Source organism: Rhipicephalus sanguineus, chromosome 3 (assembly GCF_013339695.2).
Source record: "Rhipicephalus sanguineus isolate Rsan-2018 chromosome 3, BIME_Rsan_1.4, whole genome shotgun sequence".
Classification (NCBI taxonomy): Eukaryota; Metazoa; Arthropoda; class Arachnida; order Ixodida; family Ixodidae; genus Rhipicephalus; species Rhipicephalus sanguineus.
In genome coordinates, this window is record NC_051178.1 from 9413997 (window position 1) to 9440417 (window position 26421).

A 26421-nucleotide genomic window follows, 5' to 3' on the forward strand; every position below is an offset into this window, starting at 1 on the left:
TTCACTTCCTGCCGTTTTTTTTTTATCTGATCTGATCTCCCCTGTTACGATTACCATCACATGGTACACATGGTTGTCCTTACATACATGTATGTATATGTTTAGCTTCTGTAGCTTCTCTATAACAGCCTTGTGTGTGATGTTGTCAAAGGCCTTCGTGAGACTCATTCTAACGATTGCTTTGGTATGCAATATCTGCAATCACGCGTCTATTATTTAGGGTTCAATTTGTAGCATAATGTTGTGTGCGGACAGTTTTGGCCTTAACCTGATCACGGTATGGAGGAAAAGATCGCGGTCATCAATTCCCCAAGCTACGTATGTAGCTTCTGGCTTGGTATGACTATTTCAGCATGTCAAAATAACATTAATGCAATCTGAATGTACTTAGTCATATGAGCATTACATAATAGGCTTGCCTGTGTTCGATGTTATTGAAATAGGCCGGAGGTTATCCTGTTGCACCTCTTTTCTTGGCTTTGGGATAATTACTATCTGTGCAGTTTACCACTTATGTAGGTGGCTGTCTTGCTTGCCAGCATTCGATCAGATACTGGGTGGGAGCCATGATAGAATCATCACAAAGATTTTGCCACATCTTGTTAATGATTCTGGCGGGGCTGGGCATGGATTACATGCAGAACCTAATAAGTTTCACCCTGTCCTCCCTTCAATTATCGGGCTGTCTAGGTCCCAGTTTTTCTTCCCAGCTGTACGGGCAATTGTTCCTTGGTTGTACAACTTAAGTATCGCGACTATTTCTTTTGATGTCTTCCTCAGTATGTGATAACTGTTAACAAGAAAAAAGGGTACGCATTTGGGCTGGTTGGTTCATGATTACGGGTGAGAAACAGCGCTAAAAAGACGGGACAAGAAAGGACACGAGACCACGGCGCTGACTAACAACCAAATGTGCTTTATTCCTTCAGTCAGCATAAATATACTTCACCACTAACGTAATGAAAATACAGAAAACTCAGCCTGCGCAGAGGCAGTAAGGCGATCAACGAGACATGAATTCTATCTCCTTCAGAAGGAGGGAAATCGAGGGGAAGCTTACACATGCCTCGCTGCTATTGTAGATGTGATAAGCTTCTGAAATGAGGCGCGCGTGCTCGTCATGGTATTTTGACTTCACTGTAACAGTTGCGGTTGCCATCCATCTTTTAACGATACCACTTTCTTGTCAAAATACCATGACGAGCGCACGCGCCTCATTTCAGAAGCTTATCACATCTACAATAGCGGCGAGGCATGTGTAAGCTTCCCCTCGATTTCCCTCCTTCCGAAGGAGATAGAATTCATGTCTCGTTGATCGCCTTACTGCCTCTGCGCAGGCTGAGTTTTCTGTATTTTCATTACGTTAGTGGTGAAGTATATTTATGCTGACTGAAGGAATAAAGCACATTTGGTTGTTAGTCAGCGCCGTGGTCTCGTGTCCTTTCTTGTCCCGTCTTTTTAGCGCTGTTTCTCACCCGTAAGAAAAAAGACATCGCATGTATCCATGTATTTTATCTGGGCACAGTAAGAAAAGAACACAGCTACTCAACAGGCTTGCACAGTATTAGAAAGGAGAGGATGCCAGTCTGATGCTGTAACTTCTAACAAAACAACTTCAAATAGAAACTCATATACGTAGGCATGCGCAGAAGGGGGACATTGACTTAATATGGAGGGGGGGGGGGAGGGCGCCGCGATGAACCTTCGCCTCCCCCCCCCCCTGAAGGGGAACCCTGAGCACGCCTATGCTCATATATCTATCAGTCAAAAGGACGGCCAAGAACAGTGACAATAATTTGAGCAGGAACTCGTGCTTTGCCATGGCCGCGGACTTATGACGCAAGGTTGAACGGCTTTGGGAGAACTAGGATATACGAGTGAACCTTGTGAAAATTCTCCTACTTGCAGCGTTTTTTTTTAGCATCGTGCCTTTGCGGCTAACTGCGTAGATTCCGCAGTGCTAGTTGGAAAGAAAACAGACAATTTGTGCAAGTGAGCGTTTGTTTTCATTGCATTTGAGAACGGTGTCATCGGTGGCAGGGGTTGCCGTTAGTTTGTAGCAGCACTGCATCCGCCCCCCCCCCCCTCCCCGCCCGCCTCTCCATTGCCGGCACTGCGCAATTCTATGATATGAAGAGGAAGAAACTTTATTCATGACCTACACGTCTGCACGTCGCGATCGATGGCCTGATCGTCGTGAGCGTGCAGCGCTGTTGCCGCGACAGGTTCCCTACCTGAATCATCGCATTAGAGACGTGTGCGGGGACGCCGTGTTCTTGCAAGTTGACGCGCACACACCTTCAAACGCTGCGATGTCGCGCCGAACGCGACCTAGCGCAAATGGGCTGATTGTTGTTGAGAATGCCTGAGATGCGGCAGCAATAACTGAATTTCAACTATTGTACAGCGTAAAGCCCCTCTATACAGCCTTTCGGGCGTCCATGACCGCATGCCATGCAACTCGTGCCGCTGTAGAACAGAACGTAACCGTGCAAATGCTTTGTTTACGTCAAAATTCGGAAAATTAAACCCACATAAGCAAAAGTATATGTTTGAGTCGTCTGCTGGTGATAGTCGCCGCCATCGAACACCGCTGCAGTGACGAACGGTTGCCAGCACTTCGCGAACATCGCGTCGGCCAATCAGCGCGCGCATGCTGTCCGCTCGTGCGGTTAGGGTGCCTAGTGCGGTCCCACCGAGGACTGTTGCGGAAGCCTCCCGCCTCGAAAAGCGGAACGGAGCAGAAAAACGGAGCGGAAACGGACGTGCGGTGGCAGCGCGGTGAGGCCTTAAGCATGGCGCGCTCGTACCGCCGTCAATCCGCAGTGTACGCCACACGCGCAGCCGAGCAGATATCTACAGATGACTGTGATAAGGTGGTCGGCTATAAGGCATAACGGCACGTTCATCGACGGCCGCCACCTCGCCTTCGCTCTTTTCTGATGCTTATCCGCGAAGGCATCGCCGCAATCGCGCGGAAGTCGTAATAACCGATTGACCGGTCTCTGCCGTTACCGAAAAGACAGACGACTTTTTGCGGCACATTGTGGTGTCGACGAGTTTAATGACGCAGTGAACCTTTTTGCGATGGAAAGTTATCGCGGTTATCACTTCTTGCATTTATGCCTTCTTGCGTTCCAAGGCATTGTTTGGTTCATCGCAGGCGGTCGTATACTATAGCTACAGAGAACGGCGTCGGGAAAGGTCACCGTGCGAAAGCTGACCGCAAGGCTTCATACTGCCTATTTTTTTTTTCCTCACTGCCGTTCTACCACTGAAGAAACGCCTGGAAAGTGAGCGACCTCGCTCGCAGCGTCCGAAATCTGCGTGCGGTGATCGCCGATCTGGGTATCTTAGTCGCGAGTAAACGGGAGCGGGGCACGCGCGAGCGCGCGCTCCTGTCACGCTTTAGAAGGCATGCTTTAACTTTTTTTCGCTTCGTATGCGTCATATTTTTACCGCGACCGCGTTTCAAGCGTTCGTTGTAAAAGTAGGAGGCTTTGAAAAATGTTCGCTATATCTGGACGCAGCTTCAATGGTTAGCATAGGAAAATCGTAAGTGCACCCAAATATGGTCGTTATAACCGATAGATCATTATATGTGGGATCGTTATAAGTGGGTTCGACTGTATTCGCGCGCTACTGTGTCGCTTCGTCCCGGGTGTCTCTCTTACGTCTCTGCTTCTATGTTCTAAACTTTGGGCCATACTGCTAAAACACTGTGCGTCGTGGTGGAGTTTTATTACACGTTCCACTCTGTCCTCACTTCCGAACTCGTACCCTCGTGATCCTTTTTCTCTTCCGGAACGTGTAATAGAAGTAGTTCTGCCTGCTCTAATATTACACAGGCTTTGTTTAGTCTGCGGCTGCGTTGAGCTCTATTTTGCCACAGATTTTATTTGCTTTGTTGCGATCTGTTTCCTCCTCTTGAGGTTCTCCACGTCACAGTACAACAGGCTCGACATATCGCCGGAATCATCCTTGGGACCCCGAACTAGGGGTCCTTCCCATGCTCCTCACTCAGTTTTAGTGTTAATAATAAAGATGCTTTGCTCTCTCTCCTTCAAATGTTCAACCTGATGTGGAAAGGCGCTGCAAGTTTCCTGGCTGCATGGAAATCTCCATGACATACTGCTAGAAGTGTGGAAACGAGCTTTGTTCAACAAGCAGGAGCAATTGCTTTCTTTTGTACCACACTACGACACGAGTGCACCCACTCAATGTCATGTACGAATAAATATTTGACTTCGAATCACACTGTGTATCTTTCCTCTTCAACTTGTTCTTTACTTGCTCGTCGTTGCAAATTTACAAAACATACCTTTTTTTCTGCTTCTACACACTGTAAAAATCAACAAAATTTATTTTCGATGGTAGTACAGTTATTGCTATGCTTCCGTGCTGCTCCACAAATAATATGAGGACAAATTAAAAAATGTGCACTAGAGGGTTAAGCTCTGTGATATGTGTACCATTTCACTACAGTGATGTGGGTTCGTGGCGATACTGAGTTCATGGCGATACTAGACACAAGACAGGTGCTGACTGAGAACTGAAATTTATTGAAAAGGAAATCTGCTTCTTATAGTAGGCAAGAACGTCACAACAAATCAACTAAGATACGCCATCACGTGCACATCCATGAACGAAACAAAATCAAACAAACAATTGTAACTTGCATGAAAAACACAAATCAGAACTTGTCATCACCAAAGCTAACATCACCGATACTGTCTTACAGGTTTTGCTGAAGGTATGTGTACTCGGGAGCCTCCAAGGGTGGCTGACGCACTACGTCTGTGCCGTGTCTTCTGCTCTGTGTCCAGTTTTCGATGCGCTAAGTCTCGCCATGAATCCATACCAGGTTGCCCAGTACACCATTTTACTTCAGTGATGTGGGTGTTGGGCTGGGGTTGCAGATCTTTTTGCTGTGTTCATGAGATTATTCAGGGCAGAGTTCGTAGCATGAGTTTTCTTGCGCTGTTCTTTGATGAGCAATTTATCTTCTCTACGCTCCTGAAGAAGACATGTCAGCTTGTCGAAACGTCTCCAGCAACACCCCGTGTTCAAGCATTGCTCCTTCATGTGCTTTCTTTGTGCAGAGAATTTGAGGAGGTGAAGAGATACAGCACAGAGCTCAAGACAAACCTGACCAACTTCCTAAGGTCACGAGCTGTGAGTACTTCACTGTCTGTCCACTTCTAGTGAAGTTAATGTAGGCGAGGATGTGTAAAACGTAGTGGCCACATTGTACAGTTGCGTCTCATTGTGCTCATCTATCATTTGGTGAAGTTTTCAGAAGGCTTGCTGCGTAGTAAAGGGCATTTGTAATCTTCATCTTTGGTGCACCAAGAGATTTTTGGTCATGCATAGCAGACTCCTGTATTCATCAGACACCTGTTGGAGCCTTCTCTGCAGTTTGAGTGCAGCGGACGTTCCAAACTTCCGCATATATCATGAAGGTTGCTGTGATATGATTGAACCATGGCTTCCATGATGCTGCCACTTCATCTTGAAATCCACGGCTCCACACTCAACAGTACCATAAAAATCGTTGTATTATACGAGCTTCCCTTTTTTTTCCGATACTTGTCACTCATTCTTCTATTCAGGTACCAAGATTTTCTACATTATTCCGTGCACCTCGCAACAGCTTTAGTTTTAAAATGTGCAAAGCGTCACATACCTATTGCCATCATCATCAAGTGCCAATCCCTACTATGCCAAGACCTGCACACTGTGCATGCCATTGATTGTGCCAGTCGTCATCTGGTTTCCCCATGGCTGAGCTTCATGGAGGTAGCAAAGTGAGGTGAATCAAGCTGCCAAAATTACGATAATGCAAGAATACGGCACTAGGGAACTTCAAATATTCCATTTGAATTCACTTCAGTTTGGGAGATACCTTTACTATTTGAAATATTCAAACACCCCAGAAAACATTCAAAGCATATTTTTAGAGCTCTGAAGTGACATTAAAATGTATTATCAGACAAGGCAGCAGTATCGAAAATGTGTTACCACTCAATGTGGTGAATATTTTCATGAAAATAATGAAAACACTTCATTTTTCAGGCCATCAACACATATTGGTCTGGTCGAAAAGCGCATTTCTCCATTTTCAAATCTGCTGCTTCAGACCACCTACCCCCCCCTCCCCTGTTTATGAAACAAATGCACACACAAAAGAGCGCACAAATCCTTGAAGATTGTTCCAAGCTCTCCTGTTGGCTGTGTTCGCCATGTGGCTGCAGCGTGCTTCAAGATACATTAGGTGCACTTGGTGCAGGAACGATGTCAACATGCACTCCTCAAATGTTAAGCTGTTAACACAGGTGCTGGATTATGACTGTCAATACAGGCACTGCATAGTTTCATGTTTGCACGCATTCTGTCATGTTTTTGGTACCACGAATCTTGTAGCGTCCCCGTGTTGGGCTCCACGGCACGTGGCTGCCATCGCTGCTGAAGCAAATTCCAATATCATGCATAGAGCATTTCCATTGCTAAATGATCGTGCCGCTTGAAAGCACGTACGCATCGAAGAGCTGACCTTTCTGAGCCGACCAAAAGAAACATTCCCCCACTATCATGTTGTACACAGTGAGAAGAGCGACAAATCAGCTGAAGCAGTGCCCCTTTTGTAGTTTCCACTTGTGAGGACATCCATTGGTAGTGGATGGAAGGATGGATGCTATGAGCGTCCCCTTTATAACGGGGTGGTGACATGTCTGCCACCAGGCTCGAAGAAAAAAATAAAAAGAAAAAAAAACTTCCTTGTTACATGTTGGCCTAATACCTTATCTACATTGATTACATCTATGTTATTATACCCAAAAAATATAAATTCACGGTCCATCTCTCTGTTTCTTAAGGCAGAATGACCTTATTTTTCCCCATTATTTATTTTTGTACGTTATCTCTACTTTTCTGCCACCAATACTCTAACAGTCTCTTACTTATTTCTATCGCGGACATGTTCAGCTTTCCATTGTTGTCCCTAAAACCCAAGGCTTCCTGTAGACTCGTGCCCACACCTATACCTGGGTGAATATCGCCACATTCATTCAATACATGTTCCATCGTTTCCTTAGTTCCCCCGCAGCATGTACATTGTTCTTCTTAGTTACTGAATCTCGCTTTATAACTACGCGTTCTAATTAAGGCAACCCGACCTTGCTTCAAACAGTAAAGCGCTTCCCCTTGAATTATCATAAAACCTTTCCCTCCTTATTTCGTTTTTTCCCTTTCGGTATTTACTCAGAGCCGGCTTCTTTTCCATCGCTGCCATCCAATAAGTCCTCTCCGCCTCTCTGACCTTCCGCTTAATGCTCCTTGTTGCCATATCGCCCGCACTGCTAGCCGTATATTTACTGATGAGCCTCCTAGTTCTTTTTCTCCACTGCGTGTCAACGCTTTTTCTATACAAATACCTGAAAACCTTCTCTGCCCATCTACTCTTCTTCATTTTCCTCAGCCTCTCTTCGAATCTCATTTTGCTCTGAGCTTCCCTCACTTCAAAGCCTGTCCATCCCATATCACCCCTTACAGCCTCATTTGTCGTCTTTCCGTGAGCGCCCAACGCGAGGCGGCCCACCGTCCTTTGATTTACATCCATTCCTGATTGTACCTCTGACTTCATGCACACCACTGAGTTCCCAAATGTAAGCCCCGGGACCATCACACCCTTCCACAGCCCTCGAAGCACCTCGTACCTATTGTATCCCCATAAAGCTCTGTGCTTCATAATTGCAGCATTCCTCTTTCCCTTTGCTACCGATGCTTTCTCTTGTACCTCCATATATCTATCCCCCTCATTTACCCATACTCCGGGGTACTTGTACTCGCTTACCCTCGGTATTTTTTGGCCCTGTATAAAGACCGCATGGTCTTCGTGATCATTGAATACCATCAATCCACATTTTGTTGCACTAAATCCTAGTCCTAGAGCCTCACATTCCCTTCCGCATATATCTGCCAGTCGCTGTATAGGGGGTATGCACTGTACCTTGATCCGCGAGGTGGCGATAGCATCGCCGGGCAGCGACGCCATTTTGGCGGTCCGGCCATTCGTGAGCGCAGTAGCAGGTAGCAGTACCGGCAGTATCGGGCTACGTTCTGTATGCGTTCTGCTTAGCCCACGCACAGCAGTGTCTCGTGCGCGGTGCGTATTTATTACGTGAAAATCTTTGAACGAATTTATTTGTGTGTGCGGAGAGACGGTACGTGCCGTGGTTGCACGTCAGCCAGCTGCGACAATGGTGAACTGCGCCGTGTTTGGTTGTAACAACCACACGAAAAAGAAGCCTGTGGATCAGTATGCTGCCTCGGTTGGTTTCTTTTTCATACCAAAGGCCAGCTTTGCAGGTGCAGTGAGCAGCTTGTACCTCACCGTCTTCTTTGATGAGAAGCCACGGCTTAAGGAGCTTTTCATTAAATGACTGTGAATGACGAACCTGGGAGTACAAACAGACAACCTCAGTGATGTGACCTAAACATTTGAAATAAATTAGAAAGCTATCGTAGCTGCAAAGTTGGAACACTAAGAAATGTCTGAATGAAGCAACGTCAACGCTGATTTGCATGACGTAAGTGATCGACGCAACGCGGCTTCTTAAATTCTGGCGATCGCGTTTAACGCGGAATGGAGTTAGATCATACTTAATCCTACAGAAAGCTGCGCGTCGCCCTAGCTAGAACTGTCGCTTAACGCTTGCGATAACTCGGTTACACACGAGCAAGGCAATCAGCGGTTGTTGAAATGCGAAAACCATTTAGAAACAGCCACTGGCAAGTGTTGTAATCCCTTCCTGCCCTGACGTCCCGTTACCGTGTTTATGGGTTTCACACGGCGCTAGCACGACAGAACAAACGCGATTAGAAATAAACGGGGAAGTCGGCTTACTTTTCTGACAACAGCGATTGTGCTGTACGGCAGAACTTTGACACCTGCACTAAAAAGCTGCGATAAATCGGCTACACATTAGCACCGCACGCAGCGGTTGTTGAGAAGCAAAAACCATTTGAAAACAGCACTGCAGCAGTTGCTGTGATCTCTTTTCTGCCATTACATCCCGTTACTGGGTTTACAGTATCGGCAGAGCGCTCGCACGGCACAATAAACGCGATTACAAGTGGACAAGGGAAGTCTGTTTACCTTTCCAACTGCAACTATCGTGCTGTCTTTGAGAACCTTGACACCCGGCTGCTGCACCCATCCGCTCGTGAGATAGTTGTGACCGTGCATGGATTTATAAGCTTTCAGTTGCTCACGCGACACAAAACTTGTCTCGTGAACAAGGTAGTCCTTCATGTCGGTAAAGTCGACCCGCGGCAGCATGCAGTGCAACATCGGGTTGAAGTTCAGCGTCTTCGAGTTCGAGTGGGGTCTGCGCCACCGCACAGACGCACTTTCGCCAGGTAGCGCAATCGCGCAGGTTTATGTAACCCACGTGTGTATGCGCTTAAGTCCATTGCAGTCCACAGATGTACCAAGAAAAGCGAAAAAACAGATAGTTCCACAGTGCCACCATGAGCGCCGCGAACCCCCGAGACCGCCAAAATGGCGGCATCCTGGACCGACGTTAGCGCTCCTTGCGGATGACGTCAGGTGCATACCCCCTTGACTGTCCGCAATTAAGACAATATCATCACCATAAAATAGACCTGGAAGCTTCTGCTCAACCACCGTGCCGACCTGTTTGTGTGACAAATTAAATCCAATGTTGCTACCTTCTAGCGCTTTTTCCATCCTCACCATGTACAGCATGAATAACAGCGGGGACAAAGGACATCCCTGTCTCAGCCCCTTGCTAATTTCAACGCTGTCCTTGCTACTTATTCCTTCCCATTCTATACAAACTGTATTTTCTCGGTATATTTCCCTCAAAAGTTGTATACAGTCGTCACCTATGCCCACTTCTTTCAGTATATCCCACAAAATTTCCTGATTAACGTTGTCATACGCCCCGGTAATATCTAGATAAGCTACGTATAAGGGCCTGTTTTCTATTTTCGATATTTCTATACACTGGGTAAGAACAAACAGATTATCGTCTAACCGCCTGTCAATTCGAAATCCATTCTGAAGTTCTCCCAAAATATCATTTTGTTCTACCCACGCTTCTATTTTTAATTTTACTGCCTGCATCGCCAACCTGTATAGCACCGATGTAATGGTTAGCGGTCTATACGAGCGAATGTTATCCTTTTCTCCCCTGCCTTTATAGATTAAGTTCATTCTACTTTTTCGCCAACTGTCTGGTATTTCCCTCTCCTGTGAGCACTTTTCTACGGCTTTCAGCAGTGCTTCTTTAGTTTTATGTCCGAGTTCGTTAATGAGGCTGACGGGAACCTCATCTAAGCCCGGAGTAGTGCGCTTAGGAATTTTTCCTTCGGCCTTCTTCCAATTGAAATTCTCTAGTACTACATCTTCGTCGGTTGCACTCCTTTGTGTACTTTTACTCACCGGGGGAATCCCCTGGGCGACCTTTTTAAACGAATCGGCTGTTATCTTTCGGTTGTAACCTAGCGCTTCATACCCTTCCAATTGATTTCCTCCTTCATCTACCAAACGTTGTTGCATTGTGACATACTCCCTACCCAGCGCTTTTAGGTGGCTCCAAAATATCCTAGGCGCGGCCTTCTTCTTTTCGCGAATCTCTGCCATCCAGCGTTCACTTTCACCTTTCATTTTTGCCTCGACTAATTTCTGCACAATGGATTTTTGCTCTAAATATATTTCCCATATTTGGTTGACTTCATCGTGTGGCCGCTTCTCCTTTTTTTGCCTGTCTGTGCTCCCGTGATGCCTCACGTCGCTTCTTGATAGCCTCCCGGATTTCTTTGTTCCACCAACTTTTTGACTTTCTCTTTCCTTTCCAACAAATAGCTTTCTTCTCTTTTTCCATTTCTTTCGTGATTACATGTAGCAGCTCACTATACTTCCAGTCTTTGCCTGGTAGTTCGTCTACTTTTTCCTCGACTCTTGCGGCTATATTTGTTATTTGTCATTTAGATACAAGCTGCCAAACTTTGATTCTATGTTCTTATTTTCAGTTTTATATCCCATTTGTAATATTATGCGTTTATGATCACTACCCAAGCTGCTAATGCCTTCCTCGTCTATTCTCATCTCTCTAAGTTTGTCATATATTCCTTCTGTCATGAGACAATAATCAATGCTCGATTGCCTGTTTCCGACTTCCCACGTGATCTGCCCCTCACACTTAGGCCCCACGTTAACTATCTCAAGACTATGTTGCTCGCAGAGATCTAGCAATAACTTGCCATTGGTGTCTGAATAACCGTCAAGGTCATGAATGTGAGCGTTCATGTCCCCTAGAAGGATTATTTCGGCATCATGACCAAATTCTTTAATATCGGTGCTTATGCATTTCACTATCTCCAGATTCTTTTCTCTGCAGTTATTGCCTGTCCACAAGTAAGCTACACCTAGCCACGTTTTCTTTCCACCTACTGTGCCCGAAACCCACATGTGCTCTGAACACGTTTGTTTCACTCTATCCAATTTTGTTCTGCTGTGAATTAGCATTCCAACACCCCCACCTCTCCTTTCTGAGGTGATCTTGTTACATCCTTCCCAAATATAATTGTCAATATGTGGTGGCTCTTCCAAGTCTCTAAGGTGTGTTTCTGTAACCGCATAAACACCTATCTGTTCCTTGCTTAACTGCTCCTCAATCTCTAACCATTTTGCCTTTTTTCTGCCACCCTGCATGTTTATGTAACTAATTGCAACACGCGCCTTCTCCCTTCTTTTACTTTTTCTCTGGTTTTTCGCTATACTGCCTGTCAAAGAGTCCCCCTGGTTGTTTTCCTCATTACAAGCTACCCTGGGCACCGAAGGGCCCGCGTGCCCCCCCCCCCCCAAAAGCTACTGCGCGTCCTGCAAGTCGCCAACCCACCTCATGACCAAGCCTCCTATCGAAGTGTATTCCGTCTCTTCGAAAACCACCCCACCTGTGCACCTCTCTGTTTATTTCCACTACCTCAATGCCTTTCTCTCGACTCATCTGCCATATCTCTTTGTTTGCGTCGACAACCGCTATTTGCAGGTTGCCGTCACGCACCGGTATCTCTGGTATTGTGCATACCACTATCTGCACCTGAGGGGAAATGGCGCGCATGTCGTCGACCCCTTTCGCCAATGTGGTCGCTAGTTCGGCTGATTCTTCATTCAAGACGTCGTTTAGACCGCCCGCGATTATCACGAGGTTACGTCCATTAGCCGTAGTTGCGAGTTTTGCACTAGCTTGTCTCATCACTGATCCCAGCCCATGTCCCGGGAACTTCCCTATTAACTTTCCTTGACTGCTTCTGCGCATCTAACTAAATTCGAGTCCCCGGTGATTATCACGTGCTCCGACTTTTCTGTTGGACTGTCCCGCACCTGGCCACTGCCTCGGTTACTAGCACGTGCCACTGCTGCTGTTTTGTCCCCTCCCCTTCTCAAAACTACTTCGCGGAAGCTGGGTCCTGTGACCATAGGCGTGCGCACAGGGGTGGCAGGGGGGGCGGCCGCCCTCCCTAATCACCTAAGAGGGGGGCCGCAAAATCTGCCCCGTACATTGACCCTTCCAGTCACCTAAGAGAGGGGGGGGGGGGCGCAAAATCTGCCCCAAACATTGACTTAGAAGGGTGGGGGGGGCGCTGCGACGACCCTTTGCCCCCCCTAATGGGTAACCCTGCGCATGCCTATGCCTGTGACCCTTGCACCTGTCTTTTCCAAGCCTGTTTCCCCCTTCGCGTCTACCACTGTGGGGGTCGATACCCTGCTGTTCCCGCTGTCGCTTGCTTCTTTGTTTACCATGGCTACCTTTGCTAACCCCTCCTCGGCTGACTTCCTACCTACCTTTGCTAACCCCTCCTCGGCCTTTCCCCCATAGCCATCGTTTTTTCCCGCTCTGTCGCCAACGCATTCTCCAGCTCGGCGATTCTTACCATGAGCTCATTCTGGGCAGCCATCATTATTTCCATTTTCGCCTCTAACTCGCATTGCTTACACTTGGCGTCAGCTCCCTCTGTCTTCTCATCCGTACAAACCTCTATTTTCCATCCCATTCAGCACCCTGAACACTTTACGGTCTTTTTGACCATGGCTAGATCGTTTACACGGCGGATTAGATATACTTAAAGCCAAATGGTATCACAAAACTCCGCAAGTATGCTACACTTCAAAGCACATGTGTACCTTTCAGCCACGTGGTGGCCGAACAAACAAATAAAAAAAACCCAGGCAACTGTCACACAGGAAACAGTACAAAGTTGTAAGCCCTATTAAGCTTCAATCTAGTGGCTTATGTACTCATGTAACTAAAAAAACAAGCTCGATGCATGCAAAAAAAAAACTTACCTAACGCTGTCATTCCGGAGCCCACGAAAAACACGTCCGTCCTCTAGCAGAACCCTCCAGCCAGAGTGGATGGATGGATGCTATGAGCGTCCCCTTTAAAACGGGGCGGTGACATGTCTGCCACCAGGCTCGAAGAAAAAAAAAAAAAAAAAAGCTTCCTTGGTTCATGTTGGCCTAATACCTTATCTACATTGATTAAATCTATGTTATTATACCAACAAAATATAAATTCACGGTCCATCTCTCTGCCTCTTAAGGCAGAATGACCTTATTTTTCCCCCATTATTTATTTTTGTTCTTTATCTCTACTTTTCTGCCACCAATACTCTAACAGTCTCTTACTTATTTCTATCGCGGACGTGTTCAGCTTTCCATTGTTGTCCCTAAAACCCAAGGCTTCATGTAGACTCGTGCCCACACGTATACCTGGGTGAATATCGCCACATTCAATCAGTACATGTTCCATCGTTTCCTTAGTTCCCCCGCAGCATGTACATTGTTCTTCTTCGTTACTGAATCTCGCTTTATAACTACGCGTTCTAAGGCAGCCCGACCTTGCTTCAAACAGTAAAGCGCTTCCCCTTGAATTATCATAAAACCTTTCCCTCCTTATTTCGTTTTTTCCCTTTCGGTAGTTACTCAGAGCCGGCTTCTTTTCCATCGCTGCCATCCAATAAGTCCTCTCCGCCTCTCTGACCTTCCGCTTAATGCTCCTTGTTGCCATATCGCCCGCACTGCTAGCCGTATATTTACTGATGAGCCTCCTAGTTCTTTTTCTCCACTGCGTGTCAACGCTTTTTCTATACAAATACCTGAAAACCTTCTCTGCCCATCTATTGTTCTTCATTTTCCTCAGCGTCTCTTCGAATCTCATTTTGCTCTGAGCTTCCCTCACTTCAAAGCCTGTCCATCCCATATCACCCCTTACAGCCTCATTTGTCGTCTTCCCGTGAGTGCCCAACGCGAGGCGGCCCACCGTCCTTTGATTTACATCCATTCCTGATTGTACCTCTGACTTCATGCACACTACTGAGTTCCCAAATGTAAGCCCTGGGACCATCACACCCTTCCACAGCCCTCGAAGCACCTCGTACCTATTGTATCCCCATAAAGCTCTGTGCTTCATAATTGCAGCATTCCTCTTTCCCTTTGCTACCGATGCTTTCTCTTGTACCTCCATATATCTATCCCCCTCATTTACCCATACTCCGAGGTACTTGTACTCGCTTACCCTCGGTATTTTTTGGCCCTGTATAAAGACCGCATGGTCCTCGTGATCATTGAATACCATCAATCCACATTTTGTTGCACTAAATCCTAGTCCTAGAGCCTCACATTACCTTCCGCATATATCTGCCAGTCGCTGTATATCATCTTGACTGTCCGCAAATAAGACAATATCATCAGCATAAAATAGACCTGGAAGCTTCTGCTCAACCATCGTGCCGACCTGCTTGTGTGACAAATTAAATCCAATGTTGCTACCTTCTAGCGCTTTTTCCATCCTCACCATGTACAGCATGAATAACGGCGGGGACAAAGGACATCCCTGTCTCAGCCCCTTGCTAATTTCAACGCTGTCCTTACTACTTATTCCTTCCCATTCTATACAAACTGTATTTTCTCGGTATATTTCCCTCAAAAGCTGTATACAGTCGTCACCTATGCCCACTTCTTTCAGTATATCCCACAAAATTTCCTGATTAACGTTGTCATACGCCCCGGTAATATCTAGATAAGCTACGTATAAGGGCCTGTTTTCTATTTTCGATATTTCTATACACTGGGTAAGAACAAACAGATTATCGTCTAACCGCCTGTCAATTCGAAATCCATTCTGAAGTTCTCCCAAAATATCATTTTGTTCTACCCACGCTTCTATTTTAATTTTACTGCCTGCATCGCCAACCTGTATAGCACCGATGTAATGGTTAGCGGTCTATACGAGCGAATGTTATCCTTTTCTCCCCTGCCTTTATAGATTAAGTTCATTCTACTTTTTCGCCAACTGTCTGGTATTTCCCTCTCCTGTGAGCACTTTTCTACGGCTTTCAGCAGTGCTTCTTTAGTTTTATGTCCGAGTTCGTTAATGAGGCTGACGGGAACCCCATCTAAGCCCGGAGTAGTGCGCTTAGGAATTTTTCCTTCGGCCTTCTTCCAATTGAAATTCTCTAGTACTACATCTTCGTCGGTTGCACTCCTTTGCGTACTTTTACACTCTGGGGGAATCCCCGGGGCGACCTTTTTAAACGAATCAGCTGTTATCTTTCGGATGTAACCTAGCGCTTCATACCCTTCCAATTGATTTCCTCCTTCATCTACCATATGTTGTTGCATTGTGACAGACCTCCTACCCAGCGCTTTTAGGTGGCTCCAAAATATCCTAGGCGCGGCCTTCTTCTTTTCGCGAATCTCTGTCATCCAGCGTTCACTTTCACCTTTAATTTTTGCTTTGACTAATTTCTGCACAATGGATTTTTGCTCTAAATATATTTCCCATATTTGGTTGACTTCGTCCTGTGGCCGCTTCTCCTTTTTTGCCTGTCTGTGCTCCCGTGATGCCTCACGTCGCTTCTCGATCGCCTCCCGGATTTCTTTGTTCCACCAACGTTTTGACTTTCTCTTTCCTTTCCAACAAATAGCTTTCTTCTCTTTTTCCATTTCTTTCGTGATTACATGTAGCAGCTCACTATACTTCCAGTCTTTGCCTGGTAGTTCGTCTACTTTTTCCTCGACTCTTGCGGCTATATTTGTTATTTGTCATTTAGGTACAAGCTGCCAAACTTTGATTCTATGTTCTTATTTTCAGTTTTATATCCCATTTGTAATATTATGCGTTTATGATCACTACCCAAGCTGCTAATGCCTTCCTCGTCTATTCTCATCTCTCTAAGTTTGTCATATATTCCTTCTGTCATGAGACAATAATCAATGCTCGATTGCCTGTTTCCGACTTCCCACGTGATCTGCCCCTCACACTTAGGCCCCACGTTAACTATCTCAAGACTATGTTGCTCGCAGAGATCTAGCAATAACTTGCCATTGGTGTCTGAATAACCGTCAAGGTCATGAATGTGAGCGTTCATGTCCCCTAGAAGGATTATTTCGGCATCATGACCAAATTCTTTAATATCGGTGCTTATGCATTTCACTATCTCCAGATTCTTTTCTCTGCAGTTATTGCCTGTCCACAAGTAAGCTACACCTAGCCACGTTTTCTTTCCACCTACTGTGCCCGAAACCCACATGTGCTCTGAACACGTTTGTTTCACTCTATCCAATTTTGTTCTGCTGTGAATTAGCATTCCAACACCCCCACCTCTCCTTTCTGAGGTGATCTTGTTACATCCTTCCCAAATATAATTGTCAATATGTGGTGGCTCTTCCAAGTCTCTAAGGTGTGTTTCTGTAACCGCATAAACACCTATCTGTTCCTTGCTTAACTGCTCCTCAATCTCTAACCATTTTGCCTTTTTTCTGCCACCCTGCATGTTTATGTAACTAATTGCAACACGCGCCTTCTCCCTTCTTTTACTTTTTCTCTGGTTTTTCGCTATACTGCCTGTCAAAGAGTCCCCCTGGTTGTTTTCCTCATTACAAGCTACCGTGGGCACCGAAGGGCCCGCGTGCCCCCCAAAAAAGCTACTGCGCGTCCTGCCAGTCGCCAGCCCACCTCATGACGAAGCCTCTTATCGAAGTGAATTCTGTCTCTTTGGAAACCGCCCCACCTGTGCACCTCCCTGTTTATATCCACTACCTCGAAGCCCTTCTCTCGACTAATTCGCCATATCTCTTTGTTTGCGTCGACAACCGCTCTTTGCAATTTGATATTTCTCACTGGTACTTCCGGTATTGTGCATAACACTATCTGCACCTGAGAGGAAATGGCGCGCATGTCCTCGACCCCTTTCGCCAATGTGGTCGCTAGTTCGGCTGATTCTTCATTCAAGACGTCGTTTAGACCTCCCGCGATTATCACGAGGTTACGTCCATTAGCCTTAGTTGCGAGTTTTGCGCTAGCTTGTCTCATCACTGATCCCAGCCTATGTCCCGGGAACTTCCCTATTAAAACTCGTTTGTCGCCTCTCACCCTTTCCTTGACTGCTTCTTCGCATCTAACTAAGTTCGAGTCCCCGGCGATTATCACGTGCTCCGACTCTTCTGCTGGACCGTCCCGCACCTGGCCACTGCCTCGGTTACTAGCGCGTGCCACTTCTGCTTTGTCCCCTCCCCTTCCCAAAACTACTTCGCGGAAGCTGGTTCCTGTGACCCTTGCACCTGTCTTTTCCAAACCTGTTTCCCCCTTCGAGTCTACCACTGTGGGGGTCGATGCCCCGCTGTTCCCGCTGTCGCTTGCTTCTTTGTTCATCATGACTACCTTCGCTAACCCCTCCTCGGCTGTCTTAAGCCTTTCCCCCATAGCCATCGTTTTTTCCCGCTCTGTTGCCAACGCAATCTCCAGCTCGGCGATTCTTACCATGAGCTTATTCTGGGCAGCCATCGTTATTTCCATTTTCGCCTCTAGCTCGCTTTGCTTACACTTGGCGTCAGCTCCCTGTGTCTTCTCATCCGTACAAACCTCTATTTTCCATCCCATTCCGCACCCTGAACACTTTACGGTCTTTTTGACCATGTCTAGATCGTTCACACGGCGGATTAGATACACTTAAAGTCAAATGGTATCACAAAACTCCGCAAGTATGCTATACTTCAAAGCACATGTGTGCCTTTCAGACACGTGGTGACCGAACGGAAAAAAAAAACCCCAGGCGACTGTCACACAGGAAACAGTACAAAATTGTAAGCCCTATTATGCTTCAAAGCTTCAATCTAGTGGCTTATGCACTCATATAACTAAAAAAACAAGCTCGAATCATGCATAAGAAAAAAAAAAAACTTATCTGACGCTGTCATTCCGGAGCCCACGAAAAACACGTCCGTCCTCTAGCAGCGTCAAAAGCGCAGCGTCAAAAGCCAGTGATGGGGGTATGTGGCGCCCCCTGGGCGTGGTGGCAACTGTGGACATCTGACCTGTGGGGAGGGGAGTGTGAGAGCGGACGGTGTGTGGTCGGACGTGAGTGTCACGGAATTTTGGAGTGGGGACTAACGAACATGACAGGTTTGTGGTTTATGACCTCAAGAACCCTGTCTATTAAAGCTTGGAATGTGGCCGGGCCTCCAGCCACACCAAACGGCATCCTTGTGAACTCGAATGTGCCCCTATGACATATGAATGCCGTCTTCTCAACATCTTGTTCCCGCAGTGGGATGTGGAAGAACCCTTGGGAGAGGTCAAAGCTTGTAAACCATTGGGCATTACCTAGGTGAGCCAAGAGCCAATCAGTGCGAGGCATTGGGTACACTGGTACCCTTGTGCAGGAATTCAAGCGTCTGTGGTCGACAGCTACCCGGTACCCTCCGGATTTCTTTCCTACCAGAACTGGCACACTTGTCCAGCTACTTATGCTCTGCCTGATTAGGCCTGTTTCTAGCATCTTGTCGGCGCACGGCATGCCTGACGCAATGGCAGTACCCCAGTACTCCGCAGCGGTCGTCTCCGAGCCGAATGCCAGTTGGACTCCTGGGTGCACATGGCCCCTTTACCCCGCAGCAGTGCAACCATCATACTACCAGGACCAGTGGCCCATAATTCAGCCCCAATCTGTCGGCGTACCAATGTACCGACCACCAACGGGACGTCGACCTCAGCGGGCACCGAGCCAAGTTGTTTGCCGATGATGTGGCGGTGTCGGCCACATTGCACGCAACTGTGCGAGTAGACCGCGCCAAGACCACGCGGTTTGCTTCCAGTGCGGCCGACCAGGGCACTTCCAGGCGCAGCGCTCGGGAAACGGGCGCCAGTATACAGGCACTGGTTTGGCGGGTGCCTATTGCAATTTTGTTATGCAAGTTGCATCTGCAGCTGGAGGAGGGAAAGAGCCTCTCTGGGACGTTCGAATCGGCAGTGCGACGTTCCGTGCATTGCTCGACACTGGGTCCAGCGCGAGTCTCCTTGGTCCACTAGCCACCAGTGAGGCATGCTCTTTGGGGGGGAAAAAGAAAAGCGAAACTCGAACAGTTGGACATCAGGTTGGTCCCAGAGCTCCGTGGCTACCAAATGCAGAATAGAGTGGGATGGCGGCTCCCGGGTTCAAAAATCTGTCTGCCTGACCTGTGCCAAGATGTTGTGCTTGGAAGGGACTTCCTTACAGCCACTGGCACATCCTTGCACATAGCTTTGGGAGGGTGGACTATAGGTATGGAGCCGCAGCTTGTTGTTCCATTTGCCAAACCTGACAAAAAGGTTGCCCCAGATCCAGTGGATGATGCCAATTGCCTTGGAGACCTGTTTGAGCAACAGCCAGACGTTGTGGCATGCAACACCGTTAGTAGCTCAGGGCTAGAGGATAGAGGAAACTTCTGAGCCATTAATGACAAGTTAACCGCCTTTCTATCTCACTTTGAGTTTCGATTTCAGGAACGATCTATTGATGATAATTGGGTGCTCTTTAAAAGTAAACTGATTCAATTAGCAGACAAACTATATCGAAAATTACCTTTCCTGAGAATCGGCAGAATCCGTGGTTCACGAATCACTTAAAGCGTTTAGAAAATAAAAAGACTTTTCCGAGCTGCTAAACAGAGTACGAATGCTAACGCTTGGGAAAAATATTATTCTGCCGAAAAAATGTACCTATCTGCTGTTCGTGGTGCCAAGCATGATTTTTTTTAACGACTTACCCAAAATACTTAGAGAAAACCCGAAGAAATTTTGGCAAGTAATAAACTCAAGTCGTGTTCGCGCCATAACACTTGCTGATGATTCGGGGAACATTATGTCTGATACTGACTGCGCCAGAACTTTCAACAATGCCTTCGTCTCAGTTTTTACTAAGCATACTAGTGCTTCTTTGCCATTACTGCCTAGCAACATAGTATCTAGAATGCCGGCCATTACGTTCAGTGTAGATGGTATTTCAAATGTGATTGATAACCTAAAACTTTCGTCCCGTGCCGGTATCGATGGTATTAACTCAAAACTGTTAAAAAACACTAAGGATATATCCTCGGCATTTTTGTGTCTGTTGTTTGCTCAGTCACTTTCAGTAGGTTGCATCCCTCACGACTGAAAAGTGGGGAAAGTCATTCCCATCTACAAAGCAGGCTTCACCCGCTAAATTATTGCCCCATCTCCCTCACGAGTTTGCCAAGCAAAATCATGGAGCACGTCATTTACTCACTCATTATGGACTATTTAGATGTCAATCATTTCTTTCATCCTGCACAGCATGGATTTCGTAAGGGCCTTTCTTGCGAAACACAGCTAGCTTTTTTCATTCACGACCTTCATACGAATCTTGACTGTAACAAACAAACTGACGCTATCTTTCTCGACTATCAAAAAACTTTTGACAAGGTTTCTCACCGACACTTGTTACATAAACTTTCCTTCTTAAAGGAGTACTGACATGAATTTTAAAATTTTTCGGGTTGTTGCTCTAAGTGAAAGCACGGGTGTCGAGAACCCTAAAAAGAGCGTCGTGGTGCCTGGGGATGCATTGCATATATTTTTAATACCGCTTCTTTCAACCAGCAGTTTCGGTTTCGGTTTCGAGAGGGCGGCTTCATAGTGACGAGTCAAGTCTGCCCGTGACGTCACGGGCAGACTGCAACCCACGAAATGTGCACCTGCTGTCCTTTGCTGTCAGTCAAACGTGGTTCATGATGAGTGAACTGTCGTCCAGTGCCTCCGACAGCGATTTCTGTGATTTAGGCTGCATGCAGAACCCAGATTTCACAAACCAAGTGAGCTGACTTGAAACGTCACAGAGCTCTCCATGCGGTGAAGCTGCCTTGCAGATGCTGGGAGATGAAAACTTTAAAATCAAACTTAAATATTTATACGTGTTTCCCGGATGCAGTGTGGGGAGAGCGTTAACACTACATGCCAAGGAAACCAAAAACGTCCGTTTTGCTGCACTTCAAAATCGTGTCAGTACTCCTTTAAACTTAAACTCTGACGTACTAAAATGGCTTGAAGCATTCTTTGTCAACCGCTCGCAATTCGTCAGCGTGAGTGATCAGTCCTCCGTCCCACTTCCGGTTACTTCAGGTGTCCCCCAGGGGTCTGTTCTTGGCCCACTTCTTTTTTTGATATATATCAATGACTTACCCCTCCATGTAACTTGTAAAATCTGTATGTTCGCAGATAACTGCGTGATTTATCATACCATTAACGATAATTCTGATGCAGATACATTGCAGCAAAACCTTAACCATGTACAGACTTGGTGTACCCAGTGGCTAATGACTCTTAATCCAAAAAAATGTCAACATATGTCATTTACCCGTAGTCGCAGCCCCATTCCTTCTTCTTACACAATAGCCAATAGCCTCATTGAAACAGTCCCATCATTCAAGTACTTAGGAGTCTTAATTTCATCTGATGATAACTGGGGCCCACATATCAACAGCATTCTATCATCGGCAAACCAATCACTAGGCTTTTTTAGGCGCCACTTACGTCATGCCCCACGCGACGTGAGACTACTAGCGTACATATCACTAACCAGGCCTAAAGTTGAATATGCTTCACCAATCTGGGACCCATATCAAAAATACCTCATCAACGCACTTGAGTCATTTCAAAATCGCGCAGCAAGATACATTCATTCATCCTACTCGTTTGACGTAAGCATATCAGCCTTAAAAGAAAAATCTAAATTACAATCACTCTTACACTGTCGTACGATAGCCAGCCTTGGTCTTTTTCATAAGTTTTTCTACAGTGTACTTAACTGCATGCCGTACATCACCCCACCAGCAAGAATAGCGCAATGCACTGGTCACCCGCTACAGGTTTTAAAACCGCGTTCACACACGACTACTTTCTCTGCTTCATTTTTTTCTCGAACAGCGTCAGAGTGGAATGCCCTTCCGCACCATGTTGTATCTACGAATAACAACCATGTGTTCATTGCTGCTGTGTCCTCTGTTTTACCAAATTAGTTGCCATTGATTGTACGTAATGCGAGTATTTATTTCTACAACGGTTCGTTGTTTTTTTGTTGTATTTATGTGTACAGTGTTATTTTTGTGCAAGATTTTCAACAGTTATTATGTTATATTGTCACATTATGTTGTTTCTCCCAACCTTGCCAAATTAATTACCTAGCGCGTGTTTTCGTTTTCGTTTGCACAGTGTATCAACATTTTGCTTTTTTTTCTCCTCTTTTTACAAAGTTCATTGGTTTTTATTTGGAATTACCCTGTACCCCACCCCTTCTGTAACACCCCTAACGGGGCCTTTAAGGAAACTGAACTGAACTGAACCCAACAGCTGCGTGAGGTGCTCCTGCACAAGCACGCCCTGTCAGCCGAAATGCTCCTTCAAGGTCTTTATGGCATACTCGTAGTTTTGTTCCATACCTTGGATGCCACTGACTGCTGCTGTCGCTTTGCCCGTCAGCACTGCACACAGATACAAAAAACACTCGGTGTTTGAAAGGGCACCGTTTTCATGGACACCCTGTCGGAATTTCTCCGAAAATGACTGCCAGCCAAGACGGTTGCCGTTGAACTTTTGGAGTTCCAGTTTTGATAGCTTGAGAGGTCCTGCGCTGCTGGTCCTCCACCAGACAAGCTCTTTCGCTGCAAGCGCTCAAGTCGGGTCCGCATACGTGTGATGAGCGATTGGTAACTCCGTGTGCCTTCATACTCCTCTTTGAGGTCGTCGTCACTAACGTGCGGTTCGATGAGCACGTCTTGCTGCTTCAGATCTTTTGTGATGACCTCCAATTCATCTCTTATTTCCGTGATGCGATCCTCTTGGTCTGGCTCAAAGTCATCGGTTATCTTCAGCAGCATGAGCTCATCGCTCAGATCCTGCAGGTCAACACGTGCGAAGGTCCTCTTTGTTCAGAGACGGCTGCGATACCGTATTTTCACGACGTCTCCCATCACCTGAAAAAGATTGGGGGCCATGTCGGAGTGCAAGTAGTTTTTATGGCACCCCGTAAGTTGTCGTCACTTTGCAACGTAAGAAAGAAAAAGGTGACGGGAACAAGTGCTTGCACAACTAATCACAAGAACAAGTTTGTGGATTGCGTCGAAAAAGTGGTGTACGTGATTCCGCTCACATGCGGAAAGAAATACGTAGGCTAGACGGGACGGTGCCCGAATGCAAGACTGCGGGAGCACAACAACAATGCGCATAAACCGGTGCAGGGACACCTAGGCTTGCATTGTCGAGATTGCGGATGCCAGCCGAAGTTCCGTGAAACCAAGGTTGTCGCTAGGCACAATAATTAAATGACTCGTGAAATCATTGAAGCATCCGAGATTGTTTGCCTGGGGGATGACTGCGTCAGTATAGCATCTTTGGGACTAACGCAGAAGGAAATAACGTATCTGAATTTGTAATGCAGGGATATGCGATAGGTGCGTGATTCATCGACATGAGTGTTTATCGGTATTGTAATATTATTTATATATTTTCAAAAAATCTTTTTTTTTGTAAATGTTTTCGGTTAGGTTGTTTGTAACTATGATACGTGATTGTATAAAAGTCCAATAAATTCAGTTGTAAGTTTGCGCTTGTGTTCGTGTGGTTGAGTCCAAGTCTTCCAAGTGGTGCGCAGTAACGTAATGATGAATAGATACCAACTAGCCCAAACAAGTACCCTTATAAGTTTTTAACACGAAAGTGTTTTATGCCGGGGTCCACCGAGACTTTCATGACGTATTTCCGTCACGGAAGTACGTCAGCAAAATGAACGCCATCAGATGGCGAAGAAAAAAACTAAGAAAATGTTCCGTTGACGGGAATCGAACCCATGACCTCTCGGTCCGCGCTGATGGCCAGTAGGCGTTTAGCCAACGTTTAGCCCACTGAGCTACCGCCAAACACATTACGCAGGTGACATGAAGGCGCCTTTTATCTTTCACACTTGCCTCTCACAGTGCTCTTGGACAGATGGGTGCTATGAGCGTCCCCTTTTTAACGGGGCGGTGACATCTGTGCCACCAGGCTAAAAAAAATAACAAAAAATAACGTGGCGTTGCAACGACCATCTTATTCGGTGCTCGTCCAATACAAGTTTAATTTCGTCAACGCTTTAACACGCCACAAGGTGGCGGCTTTAGCGCAAGCCTCGCTCATAGCATCCATCCATATCGACAAATAGCTCTCCGACGCTCGCCTGGCTGTCGCACCACGTTCCCCGTTTGCCCTGTGAGAACTAGCAGCCATCCTAGACGAAAGGCATGACGCGCGTAGCGTTTCTCTTCGCTTTCACGACACTTTGAAGGAGTGTATACCGAGCATTAGTGCTTATGTGCTTTTTGATGTCATCTTTGCGCGGCATTCACCATATGTGGTGTCCACGTTTATGTAAGAACATGAGCTACCGCAAAGGTTAAGTTATGATCATGGGCGTTTCTCGTCGATGCGGAGATGTGCCACTGGGCATCAACGTGAGTGTGATGCTGCCAAACAACAGTAGACATTGTACAAGCTCTTATATACCAATGCACTATAAACAATAAACTACTTCTTGACGACACGTTTCACTTTCGTGTTATACCGATTCCTATGAAGGAGGGATCATCCATCTTTTTTTGTAGTCGTACGAGTCATAGTTAGATTTGGTAGTAGTACCCCGTACTAATGCTCCATAACAGAGCTTTGAATAAAAGAGTGCGTTATAGAGCAAGACAGTTAAGTTTGATGTTTGGTATCGACAGCCCCTCGATGATCCGAGTGCACGCTGGCAACGCGAAGGAAGAGCCAGAGTCTGGTTGAAGGCAACGTTTATTCACTACGACCGTCCGCACGGGCCGCGCCCAGCGAACTCTCCGACTCCCGTCTTCCAACGGGCATTTCCCTCCGTTGAAAAACAAACATACAAACACTGTACGTTTCCCCTCTCCTTGCTCTCAGCTAGGAGAAAAGGGATCCGCGCGACACTCTCTTTCCTCAGAACCACCCGCGTTGGCCATTACTGCCGACGGACGTAACCCAATATCCCGCTTCGGAGATAGCTTCTCCTCCTCTGTCGCTGCGGCCACATGGCTTGGACCTCGGCGCCCGCCTGACCGTTTCGAGAATCCGCTGCGGCGGTTAGCTTCCCCGGCACAAACTCTTCAAGCAATAATTCCGGGAAACCCGCCGCAGCTTTCGAGCCATGCATCTCTCCCGACGACCCCCTGTGGTGTCGGCGCCAGGATCCGCCTCGCTGCGACCTAAGAGCTCGCAAACATAGCGAGCAGCAGCCCGCTCACACATTCTAAGGCGCTCACACTCACTGAGACTGACTAAGACTTTTACGGAAATCTGTACAAAGTGTGCTATTTTGTGTATGGTTCCTACTACTTTAGATAGATCATTGGAGAGGTGTGGCAATTCCAGGATAAGTCCTCGCTAAACCACACTTCCAGAAACTTCTGTTTTTCTGTTGAGGATGACTCCATCAAACATAACAGAAGTCTCGTAGTTAACTTTTTTGTTGATAGGTCTGAAGAGGATGTAGGTTGTTTTGGATACGTTCAATTGTAATTTATTTTGACTAAGCCAAAGTGATAGTGACTTTAAGTATGTATTGACCATTTCTTCTAGGTCATGTATGCAAAAAATACATTGGTATCTTCTGCGTACATAATTATCTCTGGAGGATTTGGAATAGCAACTATGTCATTTATATAAACAAGGAAAAGCAGCGGGCCTAATTTTGAACCTTGTGGTACACCTTGTTTAATTTCCATTAATGATGATGACACTGTTTCTAGACGAACATTTTGCCTTCGCCCCTTCAGATAATTACTAATAAGGCGTTTTGCTACCCCCTTGATGCCATATTTGTCTAACTTTGCTAATAATATCTCATGGTCAAGGGAGTCAAAAGCTTTCCTAAGGTTGAGAAACAGACCCAGGGCAAAGTTTTTCTTCTCAATATGTTCGATTATTTTATCCTTGATATAGGAAAGGGCTTGTTCCGTACATTTGTGTTTTTGAAAACCGTACTGGCTTTTCGCAATAGCATTATGTT

At 46.3% G+C, this 26421-nt stretch overlaps 1 protein-coding gene across 1 annotated transcript in view; it reads left to right on the forward strand.

The window, feature by feature from the left end:
• The window catches only part of LOC119386441 (sorting nexin-4), a 188640-nt gene that overhangs the window by 97797 nt on the left and 64422 nt on the right, over positions 1-26421 (forward strand). Inside the window, exon 6 of the mRNA XM_049413140.1 lies at positions 5103-5175. Within this exon, the coding sequence (XP_049269097.1) occupies positions 5103-5175 (73 nt within the window). The remainder of the gene's footprint in view (positions 1-5102; positions 5176-26421) is intronic.